The sequence below is a fragment of the Oryzias melastigma genome, linkage group LG17 (genome assembly GCF_002922805.2).
Source record: "Oryzias melastigma strain HK-1 linkage group LG17, ASM292280v2, whole genome shotgun sequence".
Taxonomy (NCBI): Eukaryota; Metazoa; Chordata; class Actinopteri; order Beloniformes; family Adrianichthyidae; genus Oryzias; species Oryzias melastigma.
Genome location: NC_050528.1, coordinates 28,199,385 through 28,215,692, shown reverse-complemented (window position 1 = coordinate 28,215,692; position 16,308 = coordinate 28,199,385). Strand labels below are relative to the sequence as shown.

At 38.3% G+C, this 16,308-nt stretch overlaps 2 protein-coding genes across 4 annotated transcripts in view; both read left to right on the top strand.

Annotated features, from left to right (window-relative positions):
* Positions 1-11,411, top strand: part of twsg1a (twisted gastrulation BMP signaling modulator 1a) — a 19,857-nt gene extending 8,446 nt beyond the window's left edge. Inside the window, exons 3-5 of the mRNA XM_024281037.2 lie at positions 2,972-3,071; positions 9,232-9,492; positions 10,863-11,411. Coding sequence (XP_024136805.1) covers positions 2,972-3,071; positions 9,232-9,492; positions 10,863-11,044 — 543 coding nt within the window. The 3' untranslated portion in view covers positions 11,045-11,411. The remainder of the gene's footprint in view (positions 1-2,971; positions 3,072-9,231; positions 9,493-10,862) is intronic.
* Positions 11,412-13,696: 2,285 nt separating this feature from the next.
* ralbp1 (ralA binding protein 1) overlaps positions 13,697-16,308 on the top strand; it is a 9,399-nt gene continuing 6,787 nt past the window's right edge. For 2 of the 3 annotated variants that reach the window (XM_024280752.1, XM_024280742.1), the window contains exons 1-2: positions 13,697-13,774; positions 15,699-16,001. In XM_024280752.1, coding sequence (XP_024136520.1) covers positions 15,752-16,001 — 250 coding nt within the window. In that variant the 5' untranslated portion in view covers positions 13,697-13,774; positions 15,699-15,751. Of the gene's footprint in view, positions 13,872-15,698; positions 16,002-16,308 lie in introns of all 3 variants that reach the window. The other variant, XM_024280760.2, reaches the window with a different exon arrangement.

Below are 16,308 nucleotides of genomic sequence, written 5' to 3'. Positions count from 1 at the left end.
AGGATCCAAACAGGATCATCTCAGTGCAGCTCTGGTCAGTTAGTAACCAATGTTGTGCAGCTCAAGATAATACGTGCTTTTAACTCATAAAAGATCAAACTTTTTTCCAAAGTTTTGCTTTGCATATAAATCTGTTCATTCTGGAGGTAGAGTTGATCAAACAAGACGTCTTCAGGTCAACAGGATGTAAAAACCTACATAGTTTATCATCTATGTCCACCCCAGACATCAATTTATAAACTTTACTAATCTAAAATAAATAAATGCTAATTAAGTAATCCTTACTTTAAATTTTCTTTTTAACTTTTCTTTTCTTCTTTTTGTTCTTTTCCCCCTTTTGTCCTCAGCAGTCTTACTCTGCTAGGTTTTGTTATTTTAGTTTGGATCTTGGTAGTCTTAGTTTGAGGGCTTTGTTTATTTGTTTTCTTTAGTTAAACGGTGAATTTAACCTCTAAGAAGTGGGCAGTAAGTCATCATTTTATAAGTCAAATTCAGTTTTTCCTCATGCTGTTTTTTATTTTTCACATTAGTGATAATTTTGGGGGGAAAACCAAAATTTCCTGAAAACAAACAAAACCAATAAGAAGTCTGATGTCTAAACAATATAACATTAACAAACTAACAACATTAGTGACAACTTTATTTTTTAAATTAGACAAATGCATCAGAAACACGTTTACATAGAAGTGTTGCATATTTGGATGTTCTTCTTGTTATTGTGTAATTTAAGAACTTTATAAACTCATGTTCCAAAGGAAATTGAAGTATTTTTGTGCATTTGTCAGAGATATGTTTTTAATTCTCAGAGAAGTTTTTCCTTGTTACTTGATTGATGATCTAAAAGAGGATCTGCTGAGTTGTGTTGTCAGTTTTGAGCCATAAAATCCACTTGACTCTGGTGTCTGCTGCTCTGCGGTTGGTGTCTGCAAATCAAATTTAAAGACACTTGTGGTCCTTCATGCACGTGATGATGATGATGATGATGGTGTTTTGGCTGCTGTGTTGAACTAATCAGATGAACTCATCCCACAACTGCTGATTATAAACACAAACAAACATGATTCACACAAAAGTAGACTTCTCCTCCTTCAGTGGGAAAAGTAGAATAAAGTCCAACTGAGAGTAAAATTTATCGCTGATAAATGTCCACACATCACTGATAAATGTCCACACATCGCTGATGTTCTCATCTGTTTGTGGTGTCAAACAATAACTTTTTTAAATGTTTTTATTCTGTCTTTAATCCGAAAACTTAGTGTTGCCTCATATTAGGATTTTATTAAAGGAAATGTTGGTAATATTCAAGACTTCTTGAAATTCTCTTTGTTCTCCTCCTTTGTTGTGTCAAAGTCAAGGCCCGGGGGCCGGATCCGGTCCTCCGGGTAATTCTATCCGACCCTCCAGATCATTTTATTTTATTGTTATTAATGACCAGATGTTATCTTGTGCTTATTTCTAACTTGTATAATTTGGACAAAATATATTTTTATGTAGAGTAAAATATTGAAAGTTATTTAAGGTTTAAGTTGATTTATTCTAGAATAATATTCCTGCCTTTTTATTATTCATAATTATGTTTAAAAAATATAGTTTTACATTTTTTAAAACTGGCATCATGCTTGCTGTTTTGGCTAATTTAGGCTTTACTTTTAATTTTTTTTGGCTGTTTGGAGTTAGGCTAATATTTCAACAACATGCTAGTAGACGTGTTCCAAAATATCGATACTGCGATATATCACGACATTTAGTCCTGCGATTGATTCTCTATGAGTTGTCAGCAAGCATCGATCTTTTATTTTCATTTGAAGAGGCTCTAAAACGTCATTTTCATCATCCTTTGGCGAGATGTTCCTTTGGAGGTAGATAGGGGGCGCACATTGGACCATTGTGTCTGGGAGCTACTTGAATTATTATTTATTTAATTATTAGTGCTGGCACTGCTGATCATGTTTACTTTTGTTAACACTGAATTTTGCAAATAATTCAAATTAAATTGGTGTCAATGTTTGTCACAGACATAGTATTACTGATTTCAGCAATTTTACTCTAAAGTCTCTACTATTTTTTGCTCAAAATAAGACACAAGTTTTTCATTATGATTTTTTGGGTATATATTTCCTTAAAAAATATACGTTTTTAATAATAATTGCAGTATCGAGATATCATCGATATCGGGAGTCATGTATCACATATCATATTGTGAGATACCCAGTAATTCCAAGCTCTACATGCTAGTTGTTTTTGGCTAATTCTGACTTTTTTTGTTTTGTTTTTTAGGCTATTTTGGAGTTTAGCTAATATTTCAGTGACATGTTAGCTTTTTTGGCTAATTTAGACTTTTCTTTTTACAATTTTAGGCTGTTTTGGAGTTAGGCTAGTATATACTGTACATGCTAGCTGTTTTGGCAAATATAGGATTTTTTCTGTTTTTTATGATATTTTGTTTAAGTTTAGCTACTTTTTTTTTCAGCTACATGCTAGCTGTTTTGGCTAAGTTAACTTTTTTTCTTTTTTTAGGCTTATTTGGCATTTGGCTAATATTTTAGCTGGCTATCATTTCGGCTATCGTTTTCAGTTATTAGCTTCAGTGATTTCAGCTTCAATGTTTTCAGCTTCAGCGTTTTTAGCTATCAATTTCAGCATCTTCAGCAGCCAAATTCAGCTTACAGCATTCACACTAACATTATCTCAGGTAATGCTATATATCTAGTTCATAATAATGTTAAAAAATTACAGTTTTATAGTTTTAAAATTTCATTTTAAAGTGTTCAATAAATGTTTATCCTGTTCTTCCTGTAACCTAAGGTGTGTTTTGGATTTTGGCCCCCTGTGCATTACAATAAACAGATATTACAGCTCAGTGATTGGATTCAGTGATGTTTTCCTGCCTGGTACTGTCCCGGCCTGTTCACCGCCGGCCGCCGTGCTTGATGGCGTTTGACTGATGCTTGTTTCCATGCGTTTCCTGCAGGAGCTTTGCCAGTGCCGTCCCTCCGATGAGAACTGCTCCTGCTGCAAAGACTGCATGCTTTGTCTGGGGAACCTCTGGGAGGAGTGCTGCGACTGCGTGGGTGAGTGTCACGGTCACGTTCACGAGTGAAGGTCAAAGGGCACGTGTGCGTCATTTTTGGTGGAAAAACTTCCCAGCCTGCACCTCCTTCTGAAGCGGTGGGACATGTGGCCGATGATCTCTGTTGAACCGAACATCTGAAAGCCATCAGGCACCACAGTGCTGCTTCATCTGATATTCTCTTGTGCAAATAAATACTGGTTCATAAAGTAGCTTTAAAAATACGCAAAGTTCTAATCAAAAACAAAATCTTTTCTTTCTTTAGCCAAATAACGCACCTAAACATAGCACAGATACTATGTTCAAGAAGCCAGGGTGTCTGGAAGGAAGCCCAAAAGAGTCAGTAGGAAGCTATGCCTGTTGCCATGGTAACTAGCTCACATGCATGCATGCATGCATGACACCCACCTCTGCAGGGAGGGGCTTTGATCCTGGCCTCAGCACACCAGGGAGTGTTAGAAGTTATGCCTGCTAGGTATTTCATTCTGCCTGTCCCTCAGTAGAAGCTCAGCTCTCCTCTAACATGTTAAATGTGTTTGACTGATGTGACTGTCAGTCCAAACAGAACTCCACCCAGACCGGTGAGTGTCCTGCAGCCGCTTTGCTGAGGTTCATCAGAAACACTCAAATCAGCGGTTTTATAAATGCTTTCATCATTAAATGTGATTCTTCACAGTGGGAGCAGGAGCTCCTCTGGAACTCCTTGAGGAAGAAACTCTTTGGAAAGTGTGTTAAATGTTTTATGTAGTGTCCAATTGTTCCACTTAAGGTGTGAAATGTTGAAGACCAACCACTGAGCAATAAGCTGCAGCCCTGTCTGCATGTCCACTCTTCTGTCTCGTTTGAACTGGCATGTCAATGACAGGAAGAACATGCAAACATGACAGGAGGTCCTGGGCTGATCCAAGGAGATCACTGCACTCATATCAATCCATGATCCTTTTCAAGTTCATCTTTTCATTCTGTGACAACATGCAGTTGACTTTCACCCCACACTCATATCATATTTGTGTATTTCTGAGACCCTATGTCATGAACATGATCCAAACTTTCCTTAAAAACTTATTGTACATAACTTGGTTCATGTTTTCAGCCCTGTAGTTCATCATCATTCCACTAGGGGCAGTAGAAGAGCTTTTCCTGCTCGTTTCAAAATGGCTGCTTCCATGCAAAACACTTCAGCAGGAAATGTTTTCCTATTTGTTTTTAACTGGTGAGAATTACTTTACTATAATTTTTTCATTTTGTAAATTTCTACTCCCTGTATTGAAAGAATGCAGAATCTATTAGTAATTCAATCTTTTTAAAACTACGGAGCCCCTAAAGGGAGATTGGCGTAAAAAAATTGTTTTTTCTCAAAATTGAAGTAATATTTTTTCCTGGTTACTACCCCGCGAACATTTCCATGGTGGCCCCAGCTGGGTTTGTCCAAACTGGCTTGAGTGGGCTCGCCAACTCGCTACGCTGTCCACTGGGCAGCTTGTTAGCTCGCTTCGTTTTCCACCAGGCGGTGGACCACTGAGTCCCCACTCAACCAGAGTGGGCAAACACAGCTGGGGCCACCATGGCACCTGCGGACAAACCCAGCGAAAAATTCAGTTACTCAGCTAGTGAGCTTCAGTTAGTAATTGTTTTATTTTCTAAAAACTGAAGCAAAAAGAAATTATTTTATAAAAATTAAAGTAGTTTTTTTTTTCTGGTTACTAAGTGGTGTGCACCAGATAGTAACTGGTGGGCAGCAGCAAGTACATTTACTTTTATATTCTTTTATTTTTTTTTTTACTTTAACGTCACTGTCGGGCTCCATATTAGGGCCAGTTTACAAACATGTTTTTTTTCTAAATGCGACTTTAAATCTCGTAAATTTACGAGAAAAAGTTGTGACTGTTAAATTACGACCATAAAGCCGTATATTTGTGACTTTAAAAGTCATAGGCAAAATATTTGACTTTTTTCTCTCAGAAATGCACAACTTTTAATCTTGTGAATTTACGAGATTCAAAGCCATAAATTTATTATATTTAAAGTTGTAAATTTACTAGAAAAAAACTTGTAATATATATATATATATATATATATATATATATATACATATTTTTTGGTGGCCCTAATACTCCGTCGTAACGTAGAAGACAGCGACATCATGTTAAAAATGTGTGGATCAAATTTAAGACCATATTTCGCATGAACAGTCACAGCCATAATTCTACATTATTAATTAATTAACATTATTGTGAGCAAGAACTTAACAAATTACTCAACAGATCATCATTGATACTATCTCACTTAAAAAAATAATAAGTCTGATCATTTTGGAGCTTTATAGGGTTAAAAGCATCCAACGTCTGAGCTTTAACTCATATGTCATTGAAAAAAGTAACCAAAAGACAGCCTAACCATGGAGTCACAGATCTTTAACCATTTTAAATGTATTTAAAGTTACACTGACCAACTAGGATGCTTTAACCTCTAGTAATGAAGTTAGAAATACTTTCAGTGCCTGCGTTTGTAGAGAAAAGCATGTTTGAGCCAACAGAGACGTGGAGAGATGGCGGTCCAGGATGGTTCCGTCGTCTAGAGGACAAATACCAAACATATCAAAGCGCTGCCACTACTTTGCAGATTTAGAGAGGAGTGCGAGCTGAGCGAAGGCAGAAACCCCGATCACGTGAGTGTGGCTGCAGATGTTCCCACTGGAACCAGAGGTCTTCTGGGAGATCAAAGCGCAGCGACGTTTATGGACGTACAGTGAGGATGTGTGAGTGGAGAACATATGAGTCACAGGCAGATCTATACCATTCCTGAATGGGGAATCATTCATTTCTACGCCACACCTGCTGAGGCCGGATTGGAAACAGATTGAGGGTGAAAATAAATAAGAGGAGGAATGTTTTGATGCAGGCATGATGAAGGCCTCTAACCCACGTTAGACATGAGAAATATTGAAGGAGGACTGCGGTCCTTTTTGTCTCTTTGTAGTCATGTTGTATCTTCTTGCGGTCGCTTTGTAAGCCTTCTTGATTTTTGTGTCTCTTTGTGTTTTTCATTAATCACCTCCTCAAGTTCCAGTTTATATCTGTGGTTTTGTTGCTTTTTGTGTCTCTTTGAGTCTTTTTTATGTTTTTGGTTCTTAATCATTTTCAGGGTAGAAAGTCGTGTGAATGTTTTAGGTTACACGACTGATTGTTGTGATTTTAATGTTTGTGGCAGTTTTGAGGTTGTTTCTGTTGTTGCATCAGGTCTTCAGTGTCTGACATTTAGTGTTTCTCTGTTAGAAATGGAAGTCGTTTCAAATATACAAAAGCTTATTTGAAAATGAAGTAACCAGGCTTGTTTTCAAATAGTGCAAAAAGAGAACATCTTAAATAATTATCATTAAGCTTCATTTGTTAAAAAAAATCTCTTGTCCTTGGATTAATTGTGTGAATGCTTAGTAAGAATTCATACTTTTGTGATTCTCCTGCTCCTTTCCGTACATTTTTTTGGCACATCACACTTTCAGCAATTTCAGCGATCTTAGTATCAAGACATTAAGCTTGTTCAGGACATTACTGCTTGTATTTTTGGTATTAATAAACTTTATAGTTATAGCAATGTTAAGCAAAACATCCCCCGGAGGAACTGAATGAGAAAGTCTTCAAATTCAGTATTTTCACTTAGATTTGCAACAAGTGTTTAAAAATATTCATGGTTTATGTTTTCATCCTTTATAGTCATTTCAGAAAATCTGGCTTTGAGCTGTTATATTAGCATTATGCTAGCTCATGGGGTAATTTGTTATTTACTGAGGTTTTTTAGGCTAATTTAGTGTTTAGCTTTTATTTTAGTAACATGCAACATTTTGACTGAATTAGTTTACTGAAGAAGTTTAGACTATTTTGGAGTCTAGCTACTATTTAGCCAGTGTGCTAGCTTTTTTGGCTAATTGGCATCTATTGAAGATTTTTTATGCTAATTTGAAGTTTAGCTAATATCTTAGCATCAGGCTAAGTTTTTTGACTAATTTAGTCTATTGAGGAGTTTTAGAATGTTATGGAGTTTAGCTAGTATTTAAGCTACAACTTGCCCTTTTTTGGCTTATTTAGCATCTGCTGAGGTTTTTTGGGCTGATTTGGAGTTTAGCTCATATTTAAGCAATACACTAAGTATTTTTGCAAAATTGGTATGTATTAGGGATTTTGAAGCAATTTTACAACAAATTTTTCAGAAATGTAGGTCAACTTCAGAGCTCTTTCATAGTTCTTTAACAAAATTACCAGTCTTTTAGCAAATGTAACATTTTGCAAATAGCTTTTACATTTTCAGCTTCAGCCTCTTCAGCGACTTCTTTCAGCAAAAGCATTCACATTAGCATCATCACAACTAATGCAATTTTTCTAGTTTAATATATATTTTTCTTCTTTTAATTTCCTCTCAAAATTGTGCTCAGATTGGGGCGTGGTCTTTTTTGAACTGCTGTCAAGCGGGTTTATTTCAAGCGTTTGTCCATTTTTGGAAAGTCCATCCTGAGTCTGGATGGAGATGATGGCTTAAACAGAGAAAACAGCTTCAAACCAGCTCAACACCAACAAACGGGTCACATGACCACCTACATTTCTGAGCCATCTAGACAAAGTTCTTTGCTGTGTTGGTTCCCCGCCCCTCGCTGTGTCCCTGTACGATGCTGAGCTCTCAGTCCAGCTTAGACAGACGGATAACGCGATAGATCCTGACAGGCTGTCTTTAATAAAGAGCTTTCATGAGGACCAGAAGACTCAGATCCTGAGAGCTGAGCGTCTATGTTTCTCTCCTTATCGCTCTCTCCGGTGAAGAATCAGGACCGCAGTTTGTTGCACTGATGACTTTATTCTTCTTCTTTGTACACAAAGTCACCGTCAAACTAACACACAAATAAATAACTTAGATACAAATTTCGCTAAAAGAAATGACATGAACAGAAATCAAAAACACGTACCTCGCTGGCCGCATTCACCAAAAAAGAAAGCAAGAAAACTTCTCCTCACAGCTTCTTAAATGTTAAAACGTCTTTTCTTCTCAGTCCTTTGTTATATATGTCTTAATTTTCCATCTTCTTTGATTAATCTCTTTTGTCTTATAGAACTCAGCAAGTGGCGTTACAATAGTTTTCTGAGCATCACAGTCTAAACAAAAGGCTCCGCCCCTCGGAAGTTTACAAAATAAAATACATAAAAATGCAAAATAAAAATTAAAACAAACAAATTAAGAACAAACTCTGACACTCTTATTGTGGTAGTTAAACTCCTCCTAAATCTCCCAGGACAACCTCACCAAACCTTTGCACTTTCTGTTTTCGTTTTTCCCTCTTTGCCGCTGACCTTACGTCCACTTCCTGTTGCTGCTAAGGACATATTCGGTCTGCTAAACGTGGACTGGTTTGAAGTGTGTTTGTGAGCGGTTAGAGGAGAGGACAGAGGGAAGGGAGCAGGAGGGAGGACCCATGAGGATGTTTTATCTAAACCAGCTGCTCTGGCTTGGGGTTTGTAATCCAGATCCTCTGCCAAACTCCGTCTCTCATTAGATTATTTACCCCTCAGCTATAATTCACTTTGACTCATTTGCAGTGAGGAAGATCATATCTGTGGATGTGGGGACGTCTTTGAGTGGATGCTACTGTGTGTGGAACTTAAACGAAGTGTTAAAGACTTTAATTGAGACGAGACACTTCTGACAGTGCTGCTTTTACTCATTTCCTCTCGTGAGCTGAAAACGGATGAATTCTGAAATCAAAGTGCTCTGGACCCCAGAGTGGATCGTGTTCTTTACAGACCCACTGCAATGAAAATTGTGTTTTTCTCTCGATGAAAGACATAAAGAAATTTAGTCTCAAAATCACATTTCTTTGTATTTATTTATGCAGGAGAAGATATGCTGTTTGAAAAAGAGATTAGATCCATGAACGTCTTAGTTTTCCTCGTATCCGGATCAAAACTGTACGTCTGGATTGCTGCTTTTGCTGCACCGCTAATGTTAGGTTGGGGGTTTAAGCTCACAGAAGAGAGAGTGTAAACAAATGAGTGACAGGAAGTACGAGACGGCTTACTCAACACACAACTTCTAGTGGTCTCCTGCCGCGCTGCAGAAACTAGATCAGAACATGATCAGAGTGAGACTTTAACATCCTCATTGTTGCCTTTCGTCAGGGATGTGTAACCCCAAGAACTACAACGACTCTCCGGCCACATCCAAGAGCACGGTGGAGGAGCTGCACCGCCCCATCCCCTCGCTGTTCCGTGCTCTGACGGAGGGTGACGCTCCCATAAACATGATGGTGGTGTCGTTCCCCGTCGCGGAGGAGCTCTCGCATCACGAGAACTTGGTATCGTTTCTGGAGTCGCTCGACAGCCAGGATCCCAACGTGTCAAAGGCCAGGAACAGCCTGCACCCTGGCTACGACAATCAAGGTAAGCAGCAGGAGCGGACTGATCTGTCTCAGACTTAAAATAAAATGAATGGATCAGTGGAAAGAAGTACTGCTCCATCAAAGTGAACTCTTTTCTACAGGAAATAATGGGAAGTTTTTTTTAATCACTTATTCTCAACAGCAACAATATTAAAGGCTTTTTTTTTTCGTTTTGGAAGAATGTTTTTGCATATTTTATTTCCTTCTTTGATAGTAAGTCCTCCATCCTAATGCAGACTGAAATCATGAAACTACCACCGCCATGCCTTACAAGTGTTTTTATACAGTAAAACTCTTCATAGACATATTCATAGAAAACCAGAGAACAAAGAATGCTCAGAGATTTAAGGAGTCCCTTAAGAAAAAAGTGTTTTTTTTTATCTGATGTTTTTATGTTTATCTGTTTGCAACATGCCCTGCGACAGACTGGCGACCTGTCCAGGGTGTACCCCGCCTTCGCCCATCAGTAGCCGGGATAGGCTCCGGCACCCCCGCAACCCCGAAAGGGAAGAAGCGGTCAAGAAAATGAATGAATGAATGAATGTTTGCAACATATTTTTGAAGATAACAGCTGTAGTTTTTCTTTGTAAAATAATGCAATAATTTGTCCGGTCAAAAAAATATGTTCATATATAGTATTTAGTCAATTCTAATATTTATTTTTAAGGATTTGTGGAAAAATATTTCAATCTTTTTCAGGAAAAGGTTATTTCAGAAGGTTAATTGACACAATGACATGTATGTTTTAACAATTCAAACAACTGCTTACTTACTTAGTTTAGACCAGGGGTCTGCACCTTTAACAGTTCACCGTTTAGGTAAAGAAGACGGATTTGTATTTATAGAATTGTTACTATTAAGTTAAATATAAATACATTTGTTTTTTCAGTCATGAATAAAACAGAAACATGAGGAGAGAATAGCTTTTTTTCAAAATATAAATTAGTTTTTAATTCTTTAGGAGACTCTGTGACTTTTTTTCAAAATAAAAAACATGCTGTACCACATAAAATCATCTCATGTAGTAGTAGGTAGTAAAATGTCAGTAGTGATGAAAAATAAATACACAAAACCACCGTTTGTGGTGCATCTCAACCAGAAATTCATAAATCTTAATGAAAAAAATGAATAAACCAGAACTATTATGTTTTTCATGATTAAAATCCTTGATTTTTTAATTCAAAAATAGAAAGTCCACCTTAAATTCTGGTGTACTGACTTGCTTAATAAACCTCATCACCTCACGCCGCTTTTCTCCTTCAGAATCTACTAGAATCATCGTGTTAATGGTTAAAAAGTTACAGTATGCTACCATTTTTGTGGTATTTTTGATCCGTGCTGACCTGATTGCGTCGTGTTTTTCTGTTTCAGAAAATATGTGCACAGTGGTGTACTTTGACGACTGCGTGTCCATCCACCAGTGCAAACTGTATTGCGAGTCGATGGGAGGGTCGAAGTACCGGTGGTTTCACAACGCCTGCTGCCAGTGCATCGGGCCGGAGTGCGTGGACTACGGCAGCAAGGCCGTGAAGTGCTTGAACTGTCTCTTCTGAAGGGTGGGCACATTTTGCTACCAAACCAGAGAACTGAGCGCAGAGGAATCCACGATCATTCTGTTAGCTTTCCTCCTTGTAAAATACCCTCTTCAAGGCCTCCTCTACTCCTGCAGATTGTTTTTATAATGCTGTTACTGTATATTTTTAGATGTTTTCAATAGTTTTTTTTTTTTTTTTTTTTACTAGAGGTGTATATGAATAATGTATTTTTACAACTATAGTCCACTAAATCCTAGCCAAATAAAGAACAATTTGGTGACATGGATGATCATTGTCCACACAAGAGTTTGATTTGAAGAATATATATATATATAATTATAAAGAAATGTAAAGCAGGAATAAAACGTTTCTGAGGTTGCCCATCCTCCACGCTTAGCTTGGTTTTGTCAGGAAACGCATCATTTCCTGGGGAAACAACGCTGTTTTTGTTGCTCCATTCTGGACTACAGGTGTTCAGCGACCATCTCATCCATGCCAGGAGGAAAACATTTACCCATGCCAATGTCTCTGCCACACACAAATTCCCTTTGTAATGCCTGTCCATTCTCCAAAAGCAGCAGGGGGCTCTGTCGCTGATTATGTTCCCACTTGGCATGCGACGGCGGCGTGCTCCAGCAGACGCACAATGAGACCTTGTTTGTCTTTTTTTGCGATATTGAATCCCGACCTCATTTCGCCACTGCAGCTGTGGTTTGGAGCAGACTGTGCCAGAAAAGATGATCAGAGGCCTAATTTGTTTCATGTGTTGGAATGACCACCAGCTCGGAGTTCAACCGCAGCGTTTACCAAAGCACACATGATCACAAGCAGCCTCACCAAATTTGGGCTGTTCCACGAGCTCCTTGACAGCTTCTCTCAGGCAGGAGATTGAATGATTGTGAGCTTGTGGCTGCGATCAAAATGATACCACAGCCTAAACATTCTTCATGGGTTCCAGACCCTCCTCAGCCAAGAAAGCGATGAAGACAACACAGCCGTAATGACACAGCCCAACACTTTAACAGGGGGCACCTGTTCACCGTGACGCAATCAACCCAAAAAGTCTTTTCTACCTTAATTAAACCTAAAAATGCCAATACATGAAGGGATAAAATAAAAAGTTTATAAATCCCAAAATTAAATCTGTAATTTCACCCACATTGCCAAAACTGAATCTTGTTTCAAGAGAAATTGTCTGTTTTCTGCTCCGCAAGGAAAATAATCTTATTGGATGATCATTGCTGTACCTGGAGCATCTGCAGACACATAGAATGGTGTTAAAAATGTGTTTGTGATGTTAGCATTATGTTACCACCTCTGAAACACTGACCATTATAAATATTAACAACATTGATGCTGAACATTCCCCCTTGAGTTTTGCCTTGGAAAACACCTCCCTGCTGAAAGCAAAGCTCACCAGTTCAGTTTAGAATCCAGAATCTGCTACAGTCAGTTCAGTTCACACCACACTTGGGAGTGAAAACTCTAAAGGATATTCAGGGATTTAGGCACCTCTTCCAAAGAAGACCCTGGTTGTATCAGCTATTTCACAACACGTCAGGCAAGTACTGCATTACTGCAGTATTACTATAGTTGTAGCTGCCTAAGTCTGCCTGTGACCTTCTCGAACATTTGACGCATTGTTGAACAAGAAATGAAACAAAGGAGGCCCCAAACTGTTGGACGCTGAAATCTGATATCCAACAAGAATGAGAAACTGCTTTTCAATCTTCCACTGGTGTCCTCGGCTCCCTCGGCCTGCAGAGTTTAGCTGAGGAAAAATAAATGAATAACAGGTGTTGAAGGCATCCAATCCATAATAATAAAATGTGTTCTTGAAGCAAAAGTATTCCCAGTTCATTGTGCTTTTTGGGGTAAACATGTTCTTACAATTATTTACTGATTGTTTTATTATCTAGTTTTACAAGCATTTTTTCTTTTGGTCACATGACTGTTCTTTGTTATTTTAGTCTGTGTTGGATTGTAGATAATGACAGGTTAGAAGTGGTTAGCACTCTCACCTCACAGCAAGAAGGCTCTGGTTCAAATCCCAGCTGAGACCTTTCTATGTGGAGTTTTTTGGTTCTCCTCGTGCATGTGTGGGTTCACTCCAGGAACTCTGGCTTCCTCCCACAGTCCAAAAACATGTTTAATAGGTTCATTAGTGAATCTGAATAGCCCCTAGTTGTGAATGTGTGTGTGTGGTTTTGCGGTCCTGCAACAGACCGGCTACCTGTTCAGGGTAAACCCCGCCTTCACCCAACAGTCTGCCTCCTGCAACCCCGTGACCCCAAAAGAGATTCAGCGGGTTCAGAAGATGCCTGGATGGATGGTTTACTTTTGACACCAGGCTACCAGGTTTTGAGTCTTATTTCTGGACAAAGTTAAAATTATATAGTTATTTTGTATGTAGTGAAGTTGAACATGATATTGCCACCGTACAGAAAAGACACGATGGAGTGTTTGATTGTGCATTTTTTTACTTTTATGAATTTCATATCAATTCTAATAAAAGGAAAAAAAAGTGGTTTATTTTGAATAATGTATTAAATGTAAAAAAAATAAATGTGTAATATTTTTTAAATTAAATCAAATTAAATGGGAGAATTGAGATCTTTTCAAGTGAAACTATCAACAATTTAACTACATATCCCGTCATTCACTCGTCCAACAACGCATGCGCAAAAGGGTTTATTTAGTTTACGGGGAACCGGAAGCTCCAATGTGGAATTGACCGAACAGGACTTGGTAAAGTTTCTTACGTTATTAGTTTTCTTCTCTCATCTGAAACGCCGCTGTGGTGAAATTCCGTTTCGGGTCTGGCTGTCGCAGTAAGCGCTAAACGGTTTGTGAGACGCTTTGTTTAGGAGTTGAGAGACTTGTTTATCACCTAGCTTAGCCTGTTTGCGGCTAGCTAAACCGACGTTAGCATACGGGCCCTCCATTCCTAGCAGCTTCCCTTCATCAGAGTTTCAGCGTCAAAGGGTCTAAATCAACCATAGCAGACGTTAACATTCGGGTTTTACGGAGTTAAGCTGCAGGGTAAATGTTGTTAAAATAAGTCAAGTTGTGGAGTTAGTTCCAAGCAGAGGAAGATTATGTGGTGATGATTTAGAAGCCCTTATGATTACATCTACAAGCTACTCCGTTTAGACGGTGTTATTTAACTGAAGGCTGTTAATCTGCGTGTTTCCTGTCACACTTTTCAGCTTCATATTGAAGATTCGAGAAAAAGGTTAAGTCTTAAACCTAATTTGGTTGTTAAAGGAAACTCACCAGCATTGTAGCTGATGATGTTAGTGTGACAACCATTGTGTTCATGTCAAACCACATCCACATTGACATAAATGACCTGCTGCTGCCACGCTTCCGGTTTTTGAGTTCTGCTGCTTTTTTCCGCTCCAGTCATCTGGTGTCATGTGTGGTTCGGTTCCTGACATGGCAGACATTATTCCAGAGATGATTGTTGGAATGGCAGAAGCCCCATCTGGTGGGAAAACGGGATTGTTGCATTTGTTTTGTTCCTGAGAAAGACCATGGAAGCAGTGGACAGGAGTCTGCTTTCACTGATCCATCTTTGAGTTTAACTTGTTCAGGTTGAACAGTTCTAGTCATATTTTTCTCATACTTTGGATTACGGTGAAAATAATTCATTTTTTTTTATTTGTTTTTTTAAATTTTCCATCACTTTAATTTTTAAACTTTCTGAGGCGTTTTAAGTAAACAAATGATTTTCATTTAGTGAGTCATATCCTATGATTAGTTAACTAATCGACTTTTAAAATAGTCGACGACTAATTTAATAGTCGATTAGTCGTTATTTTATAAAATATGGTGTTGGAGTGTTGTAAAGTTGTGAGCGTTCACCACCCAAAAAAATCCACTTTTTTTCATTATTTGACTCAGTGAGACCAAAACTTAGTTTTAGAGACCAAACTTACAAATAGTTCCTTGTTTCAAATGCCGACCTCATTAGAGAGACCAGGAATATACTTTCCATCAAACTCATTTGGACAGGTGACCTTTGACTATATATACCTGTTATATATAAAATTGAAATTAAATTATTACGTCATCTTGAGGGGCGGGGCACCTGTCAAAACCAGTTTGATGGAAAGTATATTCCTTATCTCTCTCATTTGATTTAATCTCGTTTTAATCCCAGAAACTAAAGGACAGGAGCTACACGATTCATTTAACGTTTAATAAAATATCATCTTAATCTTTATTTTTAGTTAGTTTTTTGCTAATGATGGTTAAGACATGTGCTTTACATCAACTTTATGCATGACCCGATTAGTCGACTAATTTGTAAAAATAATCAGTGATTTGTCGAATATTAAAATAATCGTTTGTGGCAGCACTAATATCCTTAAATCTTTTTTAAAGACTAGCTGTCTCTTAGGACTTAAAGATGATTTTTTATTATGACATGAGTACATTTCCCTCAAAAGATGATCACAGAATCTCTTAAAATGTGGTATAACTTTTCGTTTATATGTAAGAATTTTCCCACTAAGCTCTTAAGTCTTCCTGCAGATTCACCTCAGATCTCTTAGGAGCTGAGCTCAGGCCTTTTAGGTGAAACTGCAAGACAAACACTTCTCTGCTTTGGTGTGTTTATAGCTCCATAAACTTTGTCATCCAAACTAAACTTTTTGGTCCTCGACAGATTTCATAGGGAGATGGAGTGCTGCCTAGCGGAGTAATAAGGCCAGGGAAGCCATGACGGAGTGCTTCCTGCCCCCCAGCAGCAGCCCTGCAGAGCAGCGCAGGGCTGAGCACCAAGGGGGCGTGGCCCGCACCCCCAGCTCCGAGGAGATCAGTCCCACCAAGTTTCCTGGGTTGTATCGCACGGGAGAACCATCGCCGCCACATGATGGACATCACCACGAGCCTCCCGACACCTACGTCTCGGATGATGACAAAGAGCACGGAAAGAAGAAGAACAAGTTCAAGAAGAAGGAGAAAAGAAGTAAGGACAGAATTTCTTTATGACTGTTTCCTTCTTTTTTACATCAGTGAATTGCAGTTCCTTCTCTGGACTTCAGTCTGTGATGCTGCATAACTTTACAAATATTGAGAGTATTTTCCCTGTGAGGTATGGCTGGTATTTTTGGTTGTAAAAATAATAATTACAAATAAATTGTCAAATGTAGTAAATTCAAATGTCTGTGGAGTCTCTACCATGTGAGAGCTGTAGACATAGAGGCTGGTTCTGCAGCCGTCACTGCTGTGTCCTAGTTCACAGACTGTTTTAAGGCCAGGAATCTCATAGCAAC